This window comes from Hipposideros armiger, unplaced genomic scaffold (assembly GCF_001890085.2).
Source record: "Hipposideros armiger isolate ML-2016 unplaced genomic scaffold, ASM189008v1 scaffold_224, whole genome shotgun sequence".
Classification (NCBI taxonomy): Eukaryota; Metazoa; Chordata; class Mammalia; order Chiroptera; family Hipposideridae; genus Hipposideros; species Hipposideros armiger.
Window position 1 is genome coordinate 2,534,613 of NW_017731574.1, and position 12,762 is coordinate 2,547,374.

Below are 12,762 nucleotides of genomic sequence, written 5' to 3' on the forward strand. Positions count from 1 at the left end.
CATTGGGTCAAAGGAGAGGCATTTTCCAGGCTCTTGGTACATTGTCAAAACATTTTCCCCGAAGGTGAAACCAATTTATATTCATCCAGCAGTGTAAGGTGCCCATTTGACCTCATTCTCAACAATGCTGGGTTCCTGTGTTACCAGTGAAATGCCACAAGCACCACCAGACAAAAATAAACCCCAAATCCTCGCAACTGCACACACAGAAACAGGCTCCGGTTTGTTCCTAGCGGCACCTCCAATGGCTGCAGGGCTCTGTCCTCTGTGCTTCCTGGCACCTGTGAGTTCTTGTCGTCTGCCTTGTTCTTGGCCAGTTTTCTAGTAAGCTCTGATTTTTTTGAAGGATCGGAACCCTTTCCCAGGCTACCTGCTTTTTTATAGTGTTTTGTGGTGCCGTTTGACACACAGAGCAGAACATTTTCATCATCAAATCAATTCCTGTTCCTTCTCATGCGTGGTTTTCCTTTAGGCTAACAGGGCCCGTTTCCATTCCAAGTCATATTCACTTGCGTTTTCCTTCTAGTTGATCTAGTTTCTTTCCCGCAGCACTGGCTGACCAGCATCTCTTTCCCAAATGGCTTATGAGGAGATGCCATCTTTGGTGTATATAAGTTCTTATTCTGAGGGGGGAGTGCTCATGGGTTGTGCTGTCCCATTAATTATTCTACTCTCATTCTAGAATTGTATCTGCAAATAGGTCCACAATATACAGACGGTCCCCCAATTACGACGGTTTGACTTACGATTTTTCAACTTCATGACGATGCGAAAGCAATACGCAGTCAGTAAAAACTGTACTTTGAATTTTGATCTTTTCCCAGGCTAGTGATATTTGGTACGATGTTCTCTCGTGATGCTGGGCAGTGGCAATAACCCACAATCAAGAGTGTCAACAACTGATACACTCCAGTGTATTCATCGTGTTGGATGGTTTTGCCCAACTGTAGGCTAATTTAATGTGTTCTGAACACGTAGAAGGCAGGCTAGGCTAAGCTATGACATTCAGTAGGTTAGGTGCATTAAATGCATTTTCGACTTACAATATTTTCAACTTACAATAGGTTTATCGGGATGTAACACCATTGAAAGTCGAGACGCAGCGGTAGTTAAAATTCCCACTACTCTTAATTTTCAAAGATTACTTGGTACATCCTGCCTATCTTTACCTACAGAAGAACTTTAGCAATACAATCAGACCCTGCTCCCTCAGCCCCACTGGATTAGAATGTTATTAAACTTATTAACAGCATCTTGCCATTTATTCATGTCTTCTTTTATGTCGGCAAAGGATAATGGTTTTCTTTATAGAAGGTCCTGACTTTTTGGAGTAGATTTTTAGTTACTATGAATTCACCACCAGCATCTCAGCATGTTGGCTTACACCTGGTTTTGCTGTGACCAGCATCTAGTTATATTTCATCATTAACATAAAAACCATTGCCTGTTCAATCTACTCACTAGCAAGTTCCATGCCTACTATTTGCTAAGAGTCCCACACAGGAACAACACCCAACACTTAAAACTGCCCTAAGGACACACTCAATTGATGGATAAAATCCTTGTTACCTCAGCCCAAATCCCAAGAGCTATTACTACATAAGCTCATAAACGTGTCCTCTTGGAAAAGTAATCCAGGAAGGAAGCGAAACCTGTCTGATGATTCCAGCCTGCCACAGGCCATCCGGAAGCTGCTTTCACCTTTAAACTTCCTGTGTTATTCTCATTCTAAAAATGCAACAGGAAATGGAACACCTTGGTCACCAGGTTTTTCATTAGTCATCAGAGTGGCCCAGCTTTGTCAACCTGCAGCCCTTCTAACACAGGGAGAGAGAGGAACAGGTGGACATCAAGGGAGTGATTCATGAAGCAGCCAAGACCTTACCGAAAGCTCTGGCTGTAGTGATGCAAAAGGAGAAAAGAATGCTGTACCCTGTCCTCATACCTGGCAAAGAAAACCACTTGAGGCCACAGTGAGGTGGCCAGTGCAGGCCTCCGTAATCTTTTAGTCAACACTTCCTTACCAGGAAGACTCTTTCACTAACTCTGGAGATAAAAGACTATGGGTTTCACAGTGAGCTGGCTCCTTTAACAGTGCCAGGACGAGGCCTGGAGGTGTCCCTGAAGTGTCTCATTCTTTGGGCTTGTGCCACGGATGGGCCTAAACACTCCCATCATCCCCAGAGCCAGCCCTACACAGATGGCGGCAACAGCTGGTGCCACTTCTGAAGGGCCAGCACCAAGCCTGGCAGTGACCCCAGTTTAAAATGTGAAAATATTAAACATTATATAAATGAACAGTATAGGTGGTACCTGGATATAGCAAATCATGCAGCTGGCACAAGAATGAGGTGAGTTTAAGGGTCACTCTGTGTTAATGAGTCACTCCGCAGACCACCAAAGTCAAATATGAATGAGCTGAGTCCCAGCTGGTTTCCTTCCCCAGACGTGGGGGACCCAAACCAGGAAGAAATGGTTTTAGACTGGGATGCAGAACTTAAATCATCTATTTTAATGGCAGATGTTTTAGGAAAAAATGACTGAATTAACAATCAGTAACAAATTCATTAAAAATTCCATTTGGGAAAAATGTTCATATGATATTGGGAAAAGTTGGGGGAAAGACGCAATATATTGGGTTGTCGGAAAAGTCATGATACATTTTTGCAATGAAAAACGTAGAAAAAACACGTCACGACTTTTCCGACAACCCAATAGATATGCTCCCAAACTCTCAAACACACGCGCTGTGGGAGTGTGGCCACGCTGTTAACAGCGGCAGTCATCTCCACCCATCTTCTCTTCCTTACTTCTCTCTTTATTTTTTAGAAAGCTTTCCAAGCTTTCCTAAATCATTATGGTTTAAATTATTACAAGAAAATGTTTATTAAAAGTTTTTTTCTATTTCTGCAAAGTAAATCTTTTAATACTGTTGACGAGTGCACACTCAGGAATTTTACTATTCACTGGTTTTAGTGGCGTGTTCTCATCTCTTACAGGAACCTCAAAGGAGAAAGAAGGTGCCTCTGCCCGCTGACCTCAGGCTGTGGGGTTCAGAGGGGCTTGTAAAGAGAGCACACTGTCGGGGACGTGAGTCCTCAACTGTCTTTAAATGCCACACCATCAGGGACAGCAGAAGCCGTTCCTGCGCACAGCAGCAAATGAAACACGGACCTAGTGAGTAAGGGAACAATAACTAGAGAACAGGGCTTAGGCCGATGTGCCCTGGAAATTCTGGTTGATGCTGGCACCTCTGACCATGGAGCCCATGATCCAGGTCCCCAGGTGGCCAGACAGGTTTGCTTGGGCTGTGGGGCTGGGGTCATGCCAGTGCCTCGAGCTGATGGCAGAGAAGTCAGGCTGTACTTCTGCTTTCTGAGAGAGCCCAAGATACCTAAGGCCGAAGCCCTTCTCTCAGTGAATGACAACACCCCAGAAGAGGGCCTGAAAAAGTAGAGATCGACTATACCCAAACAGAAAAGAGCAGGCTTGCCACCACTTCCACACATGCCAACCACTAAAGCCCTGTGTGCAGGTCAGTCACTTAACAATCTGAAGATGTGACCGGGATGAAAACCTAGCTGAGTGGAGACAGCTGGTAAGAGAGGACCTCAGTCAGGAATACTGACATCAAGAGCTGGCCGACCAGTTTGGAATTTGCATAAACACTTCTAAACAGACAGGGGGGAAAAAACCCTCCAGTAACCTCTGACGCCCGGGCACAGCCACCACACAATATTATCTCCCTGGCACGTGGTCCTTTGTTCAAGGCCACAGAGAGACTCCAAGGGGCAGAGGTCAGCTGTTCTATGACTGTCAAAAGAAAAATGTCACAGTAAAACACAACAAAGCGTTCCTGAGTCAACTCTGGACGCACTCACATCTGACATCAGCACCAGAGGTGTTAGTGTTGATGATGCAATGTGGCCAGAGCGAGCATGTCTGGAAATTCCGACCTGGGTGGCTGCCAGGTTTGGGGTCAAAGGTAAGAAAAGATAAAAAGGATGAAGGTCCTTCTAAAATCAAAAGGGCTAAACATGTAATAAAGATACAGGGAAAAGGGGAAAAATGATACAGGAAAAGGGAATTCGAAGCACATGGATTTCCTCTTAACTGAACTCACTCATGTCTGGAGAAGCTCAGAACGCCTGTCATGGCAGCTCCTCTCTGCTATTTCATTGGGGAACCTTCATGGAGCATTACACTCTGCTCACCTTCCTTAACACTGAGCAAAACTGCCTACAGGGGCCCTGAGTGTGCTAGGGGCTGCCACATCCCCTTCCTGGACTACCCGGGGGTGGGGGTGGGGGCCTCCTGCCCGGCCCCCAGTGCATCCTGCCACCCAGTGCATCCTGCCACCGCATCCTTCCCTGCTCCACACCACACAAGGGAGGAGGCTCCTGTTTCCAGTGCACCAGAGTGAATGCCTGCAACAGAAGAAACTCCAAGTCCCAATAATCAATCCCTCTCTCCAGCATGCCCACCTCAAACGCAGTCCTTCCATTCCCTGTCCAGGACTATCATTACGTTTTATGATCCACCCAGCTGGCTGTAACCCCTCCTCCAACCTCCGTCATGCTGTGTGGCCCTTTCTTAAGGGACCCACACACAAGTAAGAATGTGATCTAGCTTGTATTTCCTATTCACATTTCCCAACTCTGCGTCCCTCACAGGGCTGAGGAGAAGGCCTACAGCAACATGCAAATGCATGCTGAGGCCCAGGGCAAGTCCCAGAACCCTGCTGATTCCAGGGCCCAGAGTCCAGCTCTGACTGGGGGGCCCTGAAGGAGCAGGGCTTTCCGAGGGCCCATTGTGGGCAGCAGTCCTCCCAACGGAGGCTTGAGAAGGTGGGGACAGGACAGATAGGCTTTCCCCAGCCAGGGGACACCCAGGGGTGACAGACCCATCACTTTAATCCTCAGATTTTGAAAACATATTTGAACTTAATAACAAGAAGGTAAACCTGAGAAAAATGTAACTCCTAACAAAGGTCACACTTATGTCCCCACTCACAGTTTAATTTTTGGATGAATAGAAAGAAAAATAATCTGTACTGCTTTAAGCAGTGGGCAGGTGTCATCAAGACTTCCTTTCCGTGGTGAGGGCTTGTCATTCAAATACATTTTCTGAATTTCTAAGACTATGAACATTGCCTTAGGTTCTTCATGTTATTTCTCCACTTCCCACCCTTGGTCCACAGAGTGACTAGACAGCTATGACTATAAACAGAGCAAGGCTCAAACAGGCTCAAGAATGCTTCTAATTCAGGATTGTATTTGTATTCATCTGTACTTATCTAATGCCTACCCATATCAGATGTCTATACTTAACCTTGAATACACGAGCAACCACTATTTATCTTTTCATCTTTATCAAATAATTGGGCAACTTCTGGACAATTCAGTGGGTAAGGAGTTAAGAAGTTAAACAGGATACATTTTTTCTTAAAACTGTCCCGGGCAAAATGACTTTCTCCAAGCCAAGCAATTAAGCCCTGCCCAGGACAGATTAGAATGAGAGATTATAAAGGTAAAATAGGTTTATTAAATTCTCAGGGGAGTGTCTTTTGTGCTAACAGAAAAATTAGTGACTATGTGAAAGCCAAGCCTACGTGATGGGGATCTAACTCTGAGCAGTTTAACTGCCTGGCTCATCAGGGACCAGTACGTGCAATGACAGAGCCAGGAGTGGAGTGGGAGGCGACCAGCCCATCACAGGGCCTCAGGACAGCACCATCCTGCTTCCCCGGTTACACACATCCTGTGTGGCTGCTAACAGCAGTGCAGGTGTGGTCGTCTGACACACTCAGCATCAGCAAAGGTGTGAGACACCATCACGGGGGTCTAGGCACAAATCAATCCCAACTCATAATGTTCAAATTCAGGAAATCAGTGAATTCCACCATATAAGATATGCACACCAATGAGATGGCACCGAAAGGTGGTGGTGAACCCCTGGCTGCTGGAGGCAAAGCAGAAAGGAAACTGAGATGACCAGCACTGCTCTGCACAAGGCTGGAGAGGCTTCCATGCCTTAAAAATAGGGAGGGAAATACGTGTAGTCACCAAAAGCTGAGGGAAACCCAATATATAAATATATGTTTTTCAAAAAAGACAACAGAGTCCCAGGGACCAGTTAGAGAAGACCTGAGTGACTGTCACCTTTCTCTCTATAGTGGCAGGTCACACAGCTTCAGCTACAGCTGTAAGGGTGAGTCTGAGCTAGACAGAGACACGAAGTGCAGTGATCCTGCCTGCAGCACGTTTATTGCCAGTATCCTCCCTAACTGCAGGTATTCCCTGCCCCCAGGACAAGACTAGACCAGAGGTTCTGAGCCTTTCTGGGGAGTTACAAACCCCTTTGAAGAAGGCTATGTATGCTTGCTGGGACCCAACCTGCCCTGGGGCCCCTGGTGCGTCTCAAACTAAGACCTGCAGGTTAGCACTTTAACGCCAGGGCAGCCTTGAGGGTGACGTGACAGCCCACCAACCACCTGTACTAAGAGGCAGTGCGCAGGGCATTGGCAGCCCCAGGTGACGAGAACTCCATCAGGGAAACAACCAGGCTTCAGTGAGTGTGAGGAAAGGAGTGGATAAGTACAGTAAAACCTTGGATTGTGAGTAACTTGGTTTGCCAGTGTTCCGCAAGATAAGCAAACATTTCTAATACATTTTAACGTGGTAAACGAGCGATACGAGTTGTTTGTTTCCGGAATGAATTATGCTTACAAACCAAAGTATTACTGTACTCCCTTATGAGGATTAAACAAATCTCCTAGGAAATGAGGAACCTGCCATTTTAACCCCAAGGGGCACCATCAAACCTCAAATGCCCATATGACTGTTTAGTCAACAGCTTTAAAGATAACAGGTACTGAGCAATTCCTCCAGGAAGGTCCCAGTTACTCTTTATATCTGGAATGATATTAATTCACCTAAGCCAAAGAACATCCTAATTCCCCGCCTCAGCTCCACCCAGGAAGCACACCCACTGGCTTGGCTGTCAAGAGCAGGAGGTTTCACAAAAGGAATTTCCCTCTATCTACAGTGATGTGTTCTATAGAATAGGTTAAAAGGTTCTATTCTATCTAAAAATAGCCCCAGTACAGGAGTGGGCAAAAGTTCTCAAAAGGGATAATTATAAAAGGAAAACCTGGGCGAAGAGTGACACAATCTCTAAATAGTGACACTGCATCTAACCTGGGAGATCTAGAGAAAAGCCGAGATATCCCCGAGGTAGAGCTTTGACAGAAGACAGCTCACCAATTACCTTAGAGAGGTACAGCTCGGGCAGGTGAGGGAGAGCGGTAGGAAAGCGGGCAGCGAGGTGGTGGGAGAAGGGAGCTCTGGTACCCTGCTGGCCTGCTGTGCCTGTGCCTCTCTCTCCTGGTAACAGGGCATCTGGGCTTAAAGCTCTTGGTTGCAGATTACACAGAAGAACCACTGTATTTTATTAAAGTTTATCATCGTCCACTCCTACTTATGTCTACTGGACCCTGCGAGTAATATTCCCAGTACTGATTCTGTCCTCAAAAAGTGGCTGAAGACAATAGCTTCCCAAGTGGTTCTTTCTGGATGTAGTTATATCATCCTCCTATTTTAGGTAAGAAAAGTTCTTTTCATCCAGCTACTGATGAAAAATTCCGAACCTGCTGAAGCCTAAATAAACAAGCTCTTCTATAACTGGGAGATCATATAAAGGTATTATTCCAGAGGAACTCAGCCACCTCCTGAAGTGGTCATGCCAGCTTCCAGCTCTGCTGATCAAAGGAACTAGGAGGCCATGCTGGAAATTCTGCTCTGGTGAAACCTCAGCCCTCAGGCTGGTAGCGAGGCTGGCAGGACTCCAGCCAGGAGATCAAAGATGAGGTTCAGGACTCCATAGCACTAGTGAGACAGGCTAAATCCAGACCAAGTGACAGGGGTGTCCCACCTTTGCTGATGGCAATAGGTGCTGCGGGGTGGAGGCCCACAGGAGAATAAGTGAGAGTTTGGGGAGGAAAAGAAGGGAACAAATCAGGTCAGTAATCCGGGTGGGGTGAGGGGAGAACAGATCCACCCAGTTTGGTGGGAAAAGTGCATCTGATTTCAGGGAGAACTCAGTCAAGCTTCCAGATCCCCAACTTACTAGTTCAGCTGAGTTACCACTGATCTTTTCCTCACTTGAGAGTCTATAGTTATGCAAACATTGGATTTGGAGGCAGTTCACAGCAATCTGCTGCTTGGGGCCAAGCCAATAAATGCCACAGCTTTTAAAACACTCTTTTTTGGATTCGTATGCACTTTGCTTTGGAGAGGTCAGGCAACACTGGAGATACAAGTGAGCACTAGATGGGCATTTGTCCCACAAGTTAGTAACAAGCAGAGAAATGCAGCTGACCTGTGTGGCTGTCCTCTTTAACAGGTTCTCCAAAAAGTACACTGTGGGTATAAAAACCCTCTCCTGGGTCCCTCAGCTGGAAATACAGACACCTGATTTGAAAGAGCTGCCTGGCTTCTCGGAAACAATCGATGTTAGTAGGGGTTGGGGAAAGGGTTGGTAGCCTGAGTAAATATGAGTAAATACACTTGTAAACCACTTGCTAATGTGATTCAGGAATCCACAGAGTTACATGGGTAGTGACATCCTAGCTGTCACTTGCCTGTCTTTCTTGTGTCTCTGCTTAAGACCAGAGATCTGGATACACATGAAAACAAGGCCATTTGATGAATCTGGAAAGCAGACTGAGTTAATTCTGACTGCAGTACTCAGCCTGCAATTTTACCAATCCTACAGTACTCTCTTGTATCACATAAGGTAAAAATGCAGGCTGCTACCAAACCCCAAACTCATCTATGGCTCCATCAAGTTCATGAGAGTCAGCTCTGTGCCAGCCCTGAGACTACATGGCTCTCCAGGGGGTTACATTCTAGGAGGTCAATAGATGATAACAGAGAAGTGAATGAGGGACCATAAAACGGTGGGAAGACAGGAGTGAGTGGGGAGACTGCTAGGAGTAGCCACAACCTACAGAAGGGAGAAAATAAATATTTGCAAACCGTATATCTGATAAAGGGTTAATATAAAAAAATATAATGAACTCCTACAACTCAATAGCAAAAAACCAAAATAATCTCAAAAATAGGCAGCGGATCTGACTAGTTTCTCAAAGACGACATATAAATGACGAGCAAATATATGAAAAGATGCTCAACATCACTCATCATCAGGAAATCCAAATCAAAACCACGAGATATTTCCTCATACCTGTTAGGATGGCTATTACCAAAAAAAACAATAACAAGCGTTGGAAAGGATGTGGAGAAGGGGAACCCCACTGCACTGCTGGTGGGAATGTAAACTGGTGCAACGGTTATGGAAAACAATATTGAGGTTCCTCAAGAAATTAAAAAAAACACTATCATATGATCTAGCAAGTCAATCCCACTTCTAGGTATATATCCAAGGGAAATGAAATCATTCTTAAAGAGATATGTGCATGTCCATGTTCACTGAAGCATTATTCACAATAGCCAAGGCATAAAAACAATCTAAGTGTCTGTCAACGAGTAAATGGATAAAGAAAATGTGGTCTATATATTCAATGGAATATGAATAAGGACATCCTGTTATTTTTGACAACATGGACGGCATTAATGCTAAGTGAAATAAGTCAGACAAAGACTCTCTGTTCTCAGTGTATATTCTCACCTATATGTAGAATCCAAAAAGCCAGACCCCCAGAGAATAGAATGGTGGTTGCCATGTGCTAGGGGATGGGGGAAATAGGGAGATACTGGTCAAATGGTACAAATTTCTAGTTATAAGGTGAATAAGTTATGGGATCTAACGTACAGCATGGTGACCGGAGTTAATACTATTGTATTGTACAGCTGAAAGTTGCTAAGAGAGTATATCTTTTATTACCATACACTCAAAAAAGGTAATTATGTGAGGTGATGTTGGTGTTAACTAATTTTACTGTGGTAATCGGTTCAGAATGTAAGTATCGAATAATCACATTATATACCTTAAACTTACACAATGTTATATCTAAATAAAGCTGGAATAAAAATAAGAGGCTTTCCCTTAAAAAAATTTAAAAAGACGACAAATATCGTCAAGAAAATGACATGACAACCCACAGAATGGGAGAATGTATTTGCAAATTAGATATCTGATAAGGGACTTGTACCTAGAATATATAAAGAAATTTTACAACTTAAGAATGAAGCCTACCAAATTTTAAAATGGGATAAGGATCTGAATAGACATTTTTCCAAAGAATACATACACATGTCAATAAGCACATGAAAAGATGCTCAATACCCTTAATTATCAGAGAAAAGTAAATCAAACTGCAATGAGATACCACTTCATATCCACTAGGATGGCTGTAATAAAAAAGATGGATAACAAGTGTTGGCAAGGATGATGAAGAAACTGGAGCCCTCACACATTTCTGACGGGAATGTGAAATGTTGCAGCTACTTTAGAAAAGTCTAGCGGTTCCTCGAAAGGTTAAGCATAGTTACCACATGAGCCAGAAATTCCACCAATAGGTGTTTACCCAAGAGAAATGAAAACTATGTTCACACTTAAACTTGAATGTACATGAATGTTCATATTCATGATAGCCAAAAGTTAGAAACAACCCAAATGTCCATCAATGGATGGTTAAACAAAATGTTGTATAGCCACACAATGGAATATTACTTGGCCATAAAAAGGCCAAGTTTTACTTAACATAACATATTGTTACATGCCACAATGTGGATGAACACTGGGAAACATTACGCTAAGTGAAAGGAGCCAATCACAAAAGACCATATATTATATAATTCCATTTATATGAAATGTCCACAATAAGCAAATCCATAGAGATAGAAGGTGGATTAGTGGTTGCCAGGAGCTTGGTAGCTTGGTGTGTGTGTGTGTGTGTGTGTGGGGGGGGGTGTTTGAGGAAAATAGGGAGTGACTGCTAATGGGTACAAGGTTTCTTTTAGAGGGCTAAAGGTGTTTTAAAATTGTGGTGATAGCACCACAAGTCTATGAATATGCTATAAACCAGTGAATCTGTATATTTTAAATGGGTGTATTGCATGGTCTGTGAATTAGATCTCAATAAAGCTATAAAAAAATACAGCTTTAATAATAAAACTTCATTAAGTTTTATGATTTTCTAGCAAGGACCACCTGTTTTGCTCCAGAATTTAATATGTTAAAAAAAAAAAAAGGGCTGTGACAAGCCCTAGGGCCTGCCTGCCCCACACCTTGGGCCTTTGCTGTGGGGCACGTCCTCACCACTCACTGCAGCAGTCCAACTGGAAGCTCCCATGCAAGCAGCATGGAACCTGCCACACAGAGAACAGGCTAAGCTGAGTGGCCAGCTGGCCACCTGGAAACTCAGGGCCTGTGTTCTAGCTGCTAGAGCGCCACACTGTGGCCAGCAACATGCACATCCTGCAGCTCCCAATTCCTTCTCTCAAGCCCCAGGGGAACTGGGAATTCAGGACGTCCTGATTTAGGTCAGTAATATGGTGCACATAGTACATGTTCCATAACAGGCATGTTGCATGACAGGGCAGCACCTACGATTCAAAACCCATCAGCATTTTTCCAGCAACTGGTTTTGGGACTGTGGGTATGGAGCTGTGGGAAGCAGGTGTGCCTGCTGGCCAATGGGGCCCAGACAGTGGAGCTGCGGAGCCCCAAGCCCCACTCCTCTCAGGGTCCCACACCCCGGACTCCCGGACCCCAGCAGGGACCCGAGCGGTGGGCAGCCTACCTTGGCGGCTGCGGGGAGCGGGGCTTTGGCTTCTCCTTCTCCTTCTCCCGCTCTTTCTCCCTGTCTCGGTCTCTGTGCTGTCTGTCCTTCTCGTCCCGCTTGGCTCGCTCTCGCTCCCACTCCTCTTTCCTCCGCTGCCGCTCCTTGTCTCGCTCGCGCTCCCGCTCCCGCTCGCGCTCCCGCTGCCGGCGCTCCCGCTCTCGGTCTCGCTCCCGCTCCCGCTCGCGCTCGCGCTGTCTGTTCTCTCGCTCTCGTTCCCTTTCCCTTTCCTTTGTTGAAAAGCCAAACACACACACACCAGCTGCAATTTAAACACTTGTAATGAAAAGCACAGAGAAAATGCAACAGAGCAAGCCAATAAAGATTAGGGACAATCTTTGGTGTTAATTTTGTTTCAAAGTTTCTCCTTAAAATGCAATGTTAAAAAATGGATCCGATGCCAATTAGGGTGGAATTGCACCTAGGAGCGAACTCTTCCAACCACTGATTCTGGACTAGTCAGCATCCCAGGCTGGTGCGAGTTCTGACATGAGCCAGTGGGCCTCCCTGGCCTCAGCTCTTGTAGGGTGGAGACAAGCCAGGCTTCACACAGGCCCAGGCCCGGGGCGCCTAAAACACTCTACTTAGTGCTGTCTGGAACAGGGTGGGCACCCCAAAATGGTGGCTCTTATTTTTCTAACCACAATCCTTGAACACCCTTGTGAACTATTGCTCTGTTCTCATTCATTCATTTGCTGTAATATTCAAAGTTAAAAGTGAATAAAGCCTTAACCACAGCTCACTGATGGTTTTCGGGCATTAGGTGGCCTGTAGGGAAATGAAGTGCACTCCTGACCTTCATGCTGGCCTGCCCCTTGGATACAGTGGGGGAACGTGGTGGAAAGGGACTCCAGCAGGTCCCTGCTACCTCCAAAGCTGCCCTGCCCGGCACGAGACACCTGCACCCCTGAGCCCAACTGCAGTGAGGAATCTGCTCAACCAGATAGAGCAGCACA

The 12,762-nt window shown here is 45.4% G+C and overlaps 1 protein-coding gene across 1 annotated transcript in view; it reads right to left on the minus strand.

The window, feature by feature from the left end:
- ZC3H18 (zinc finger CCCH-type containing 18) overlaps window positions 1–12,762 on the minus strand; it is a 67,710-nt gene that overhangs the window by 22,249 nt on the left and 32,699 nt on the right. The window contains exon 9 of the mRNA XM_019654481.1: window positions 11,768–12,036. Coding sequence (XP_019510026.1) covers window positions 11,768–12,036 — 269 coding nt within the window. The remainder of the gene's footprint in view (window positions 1–11,767; window positions 12,037–12,762) is intronic.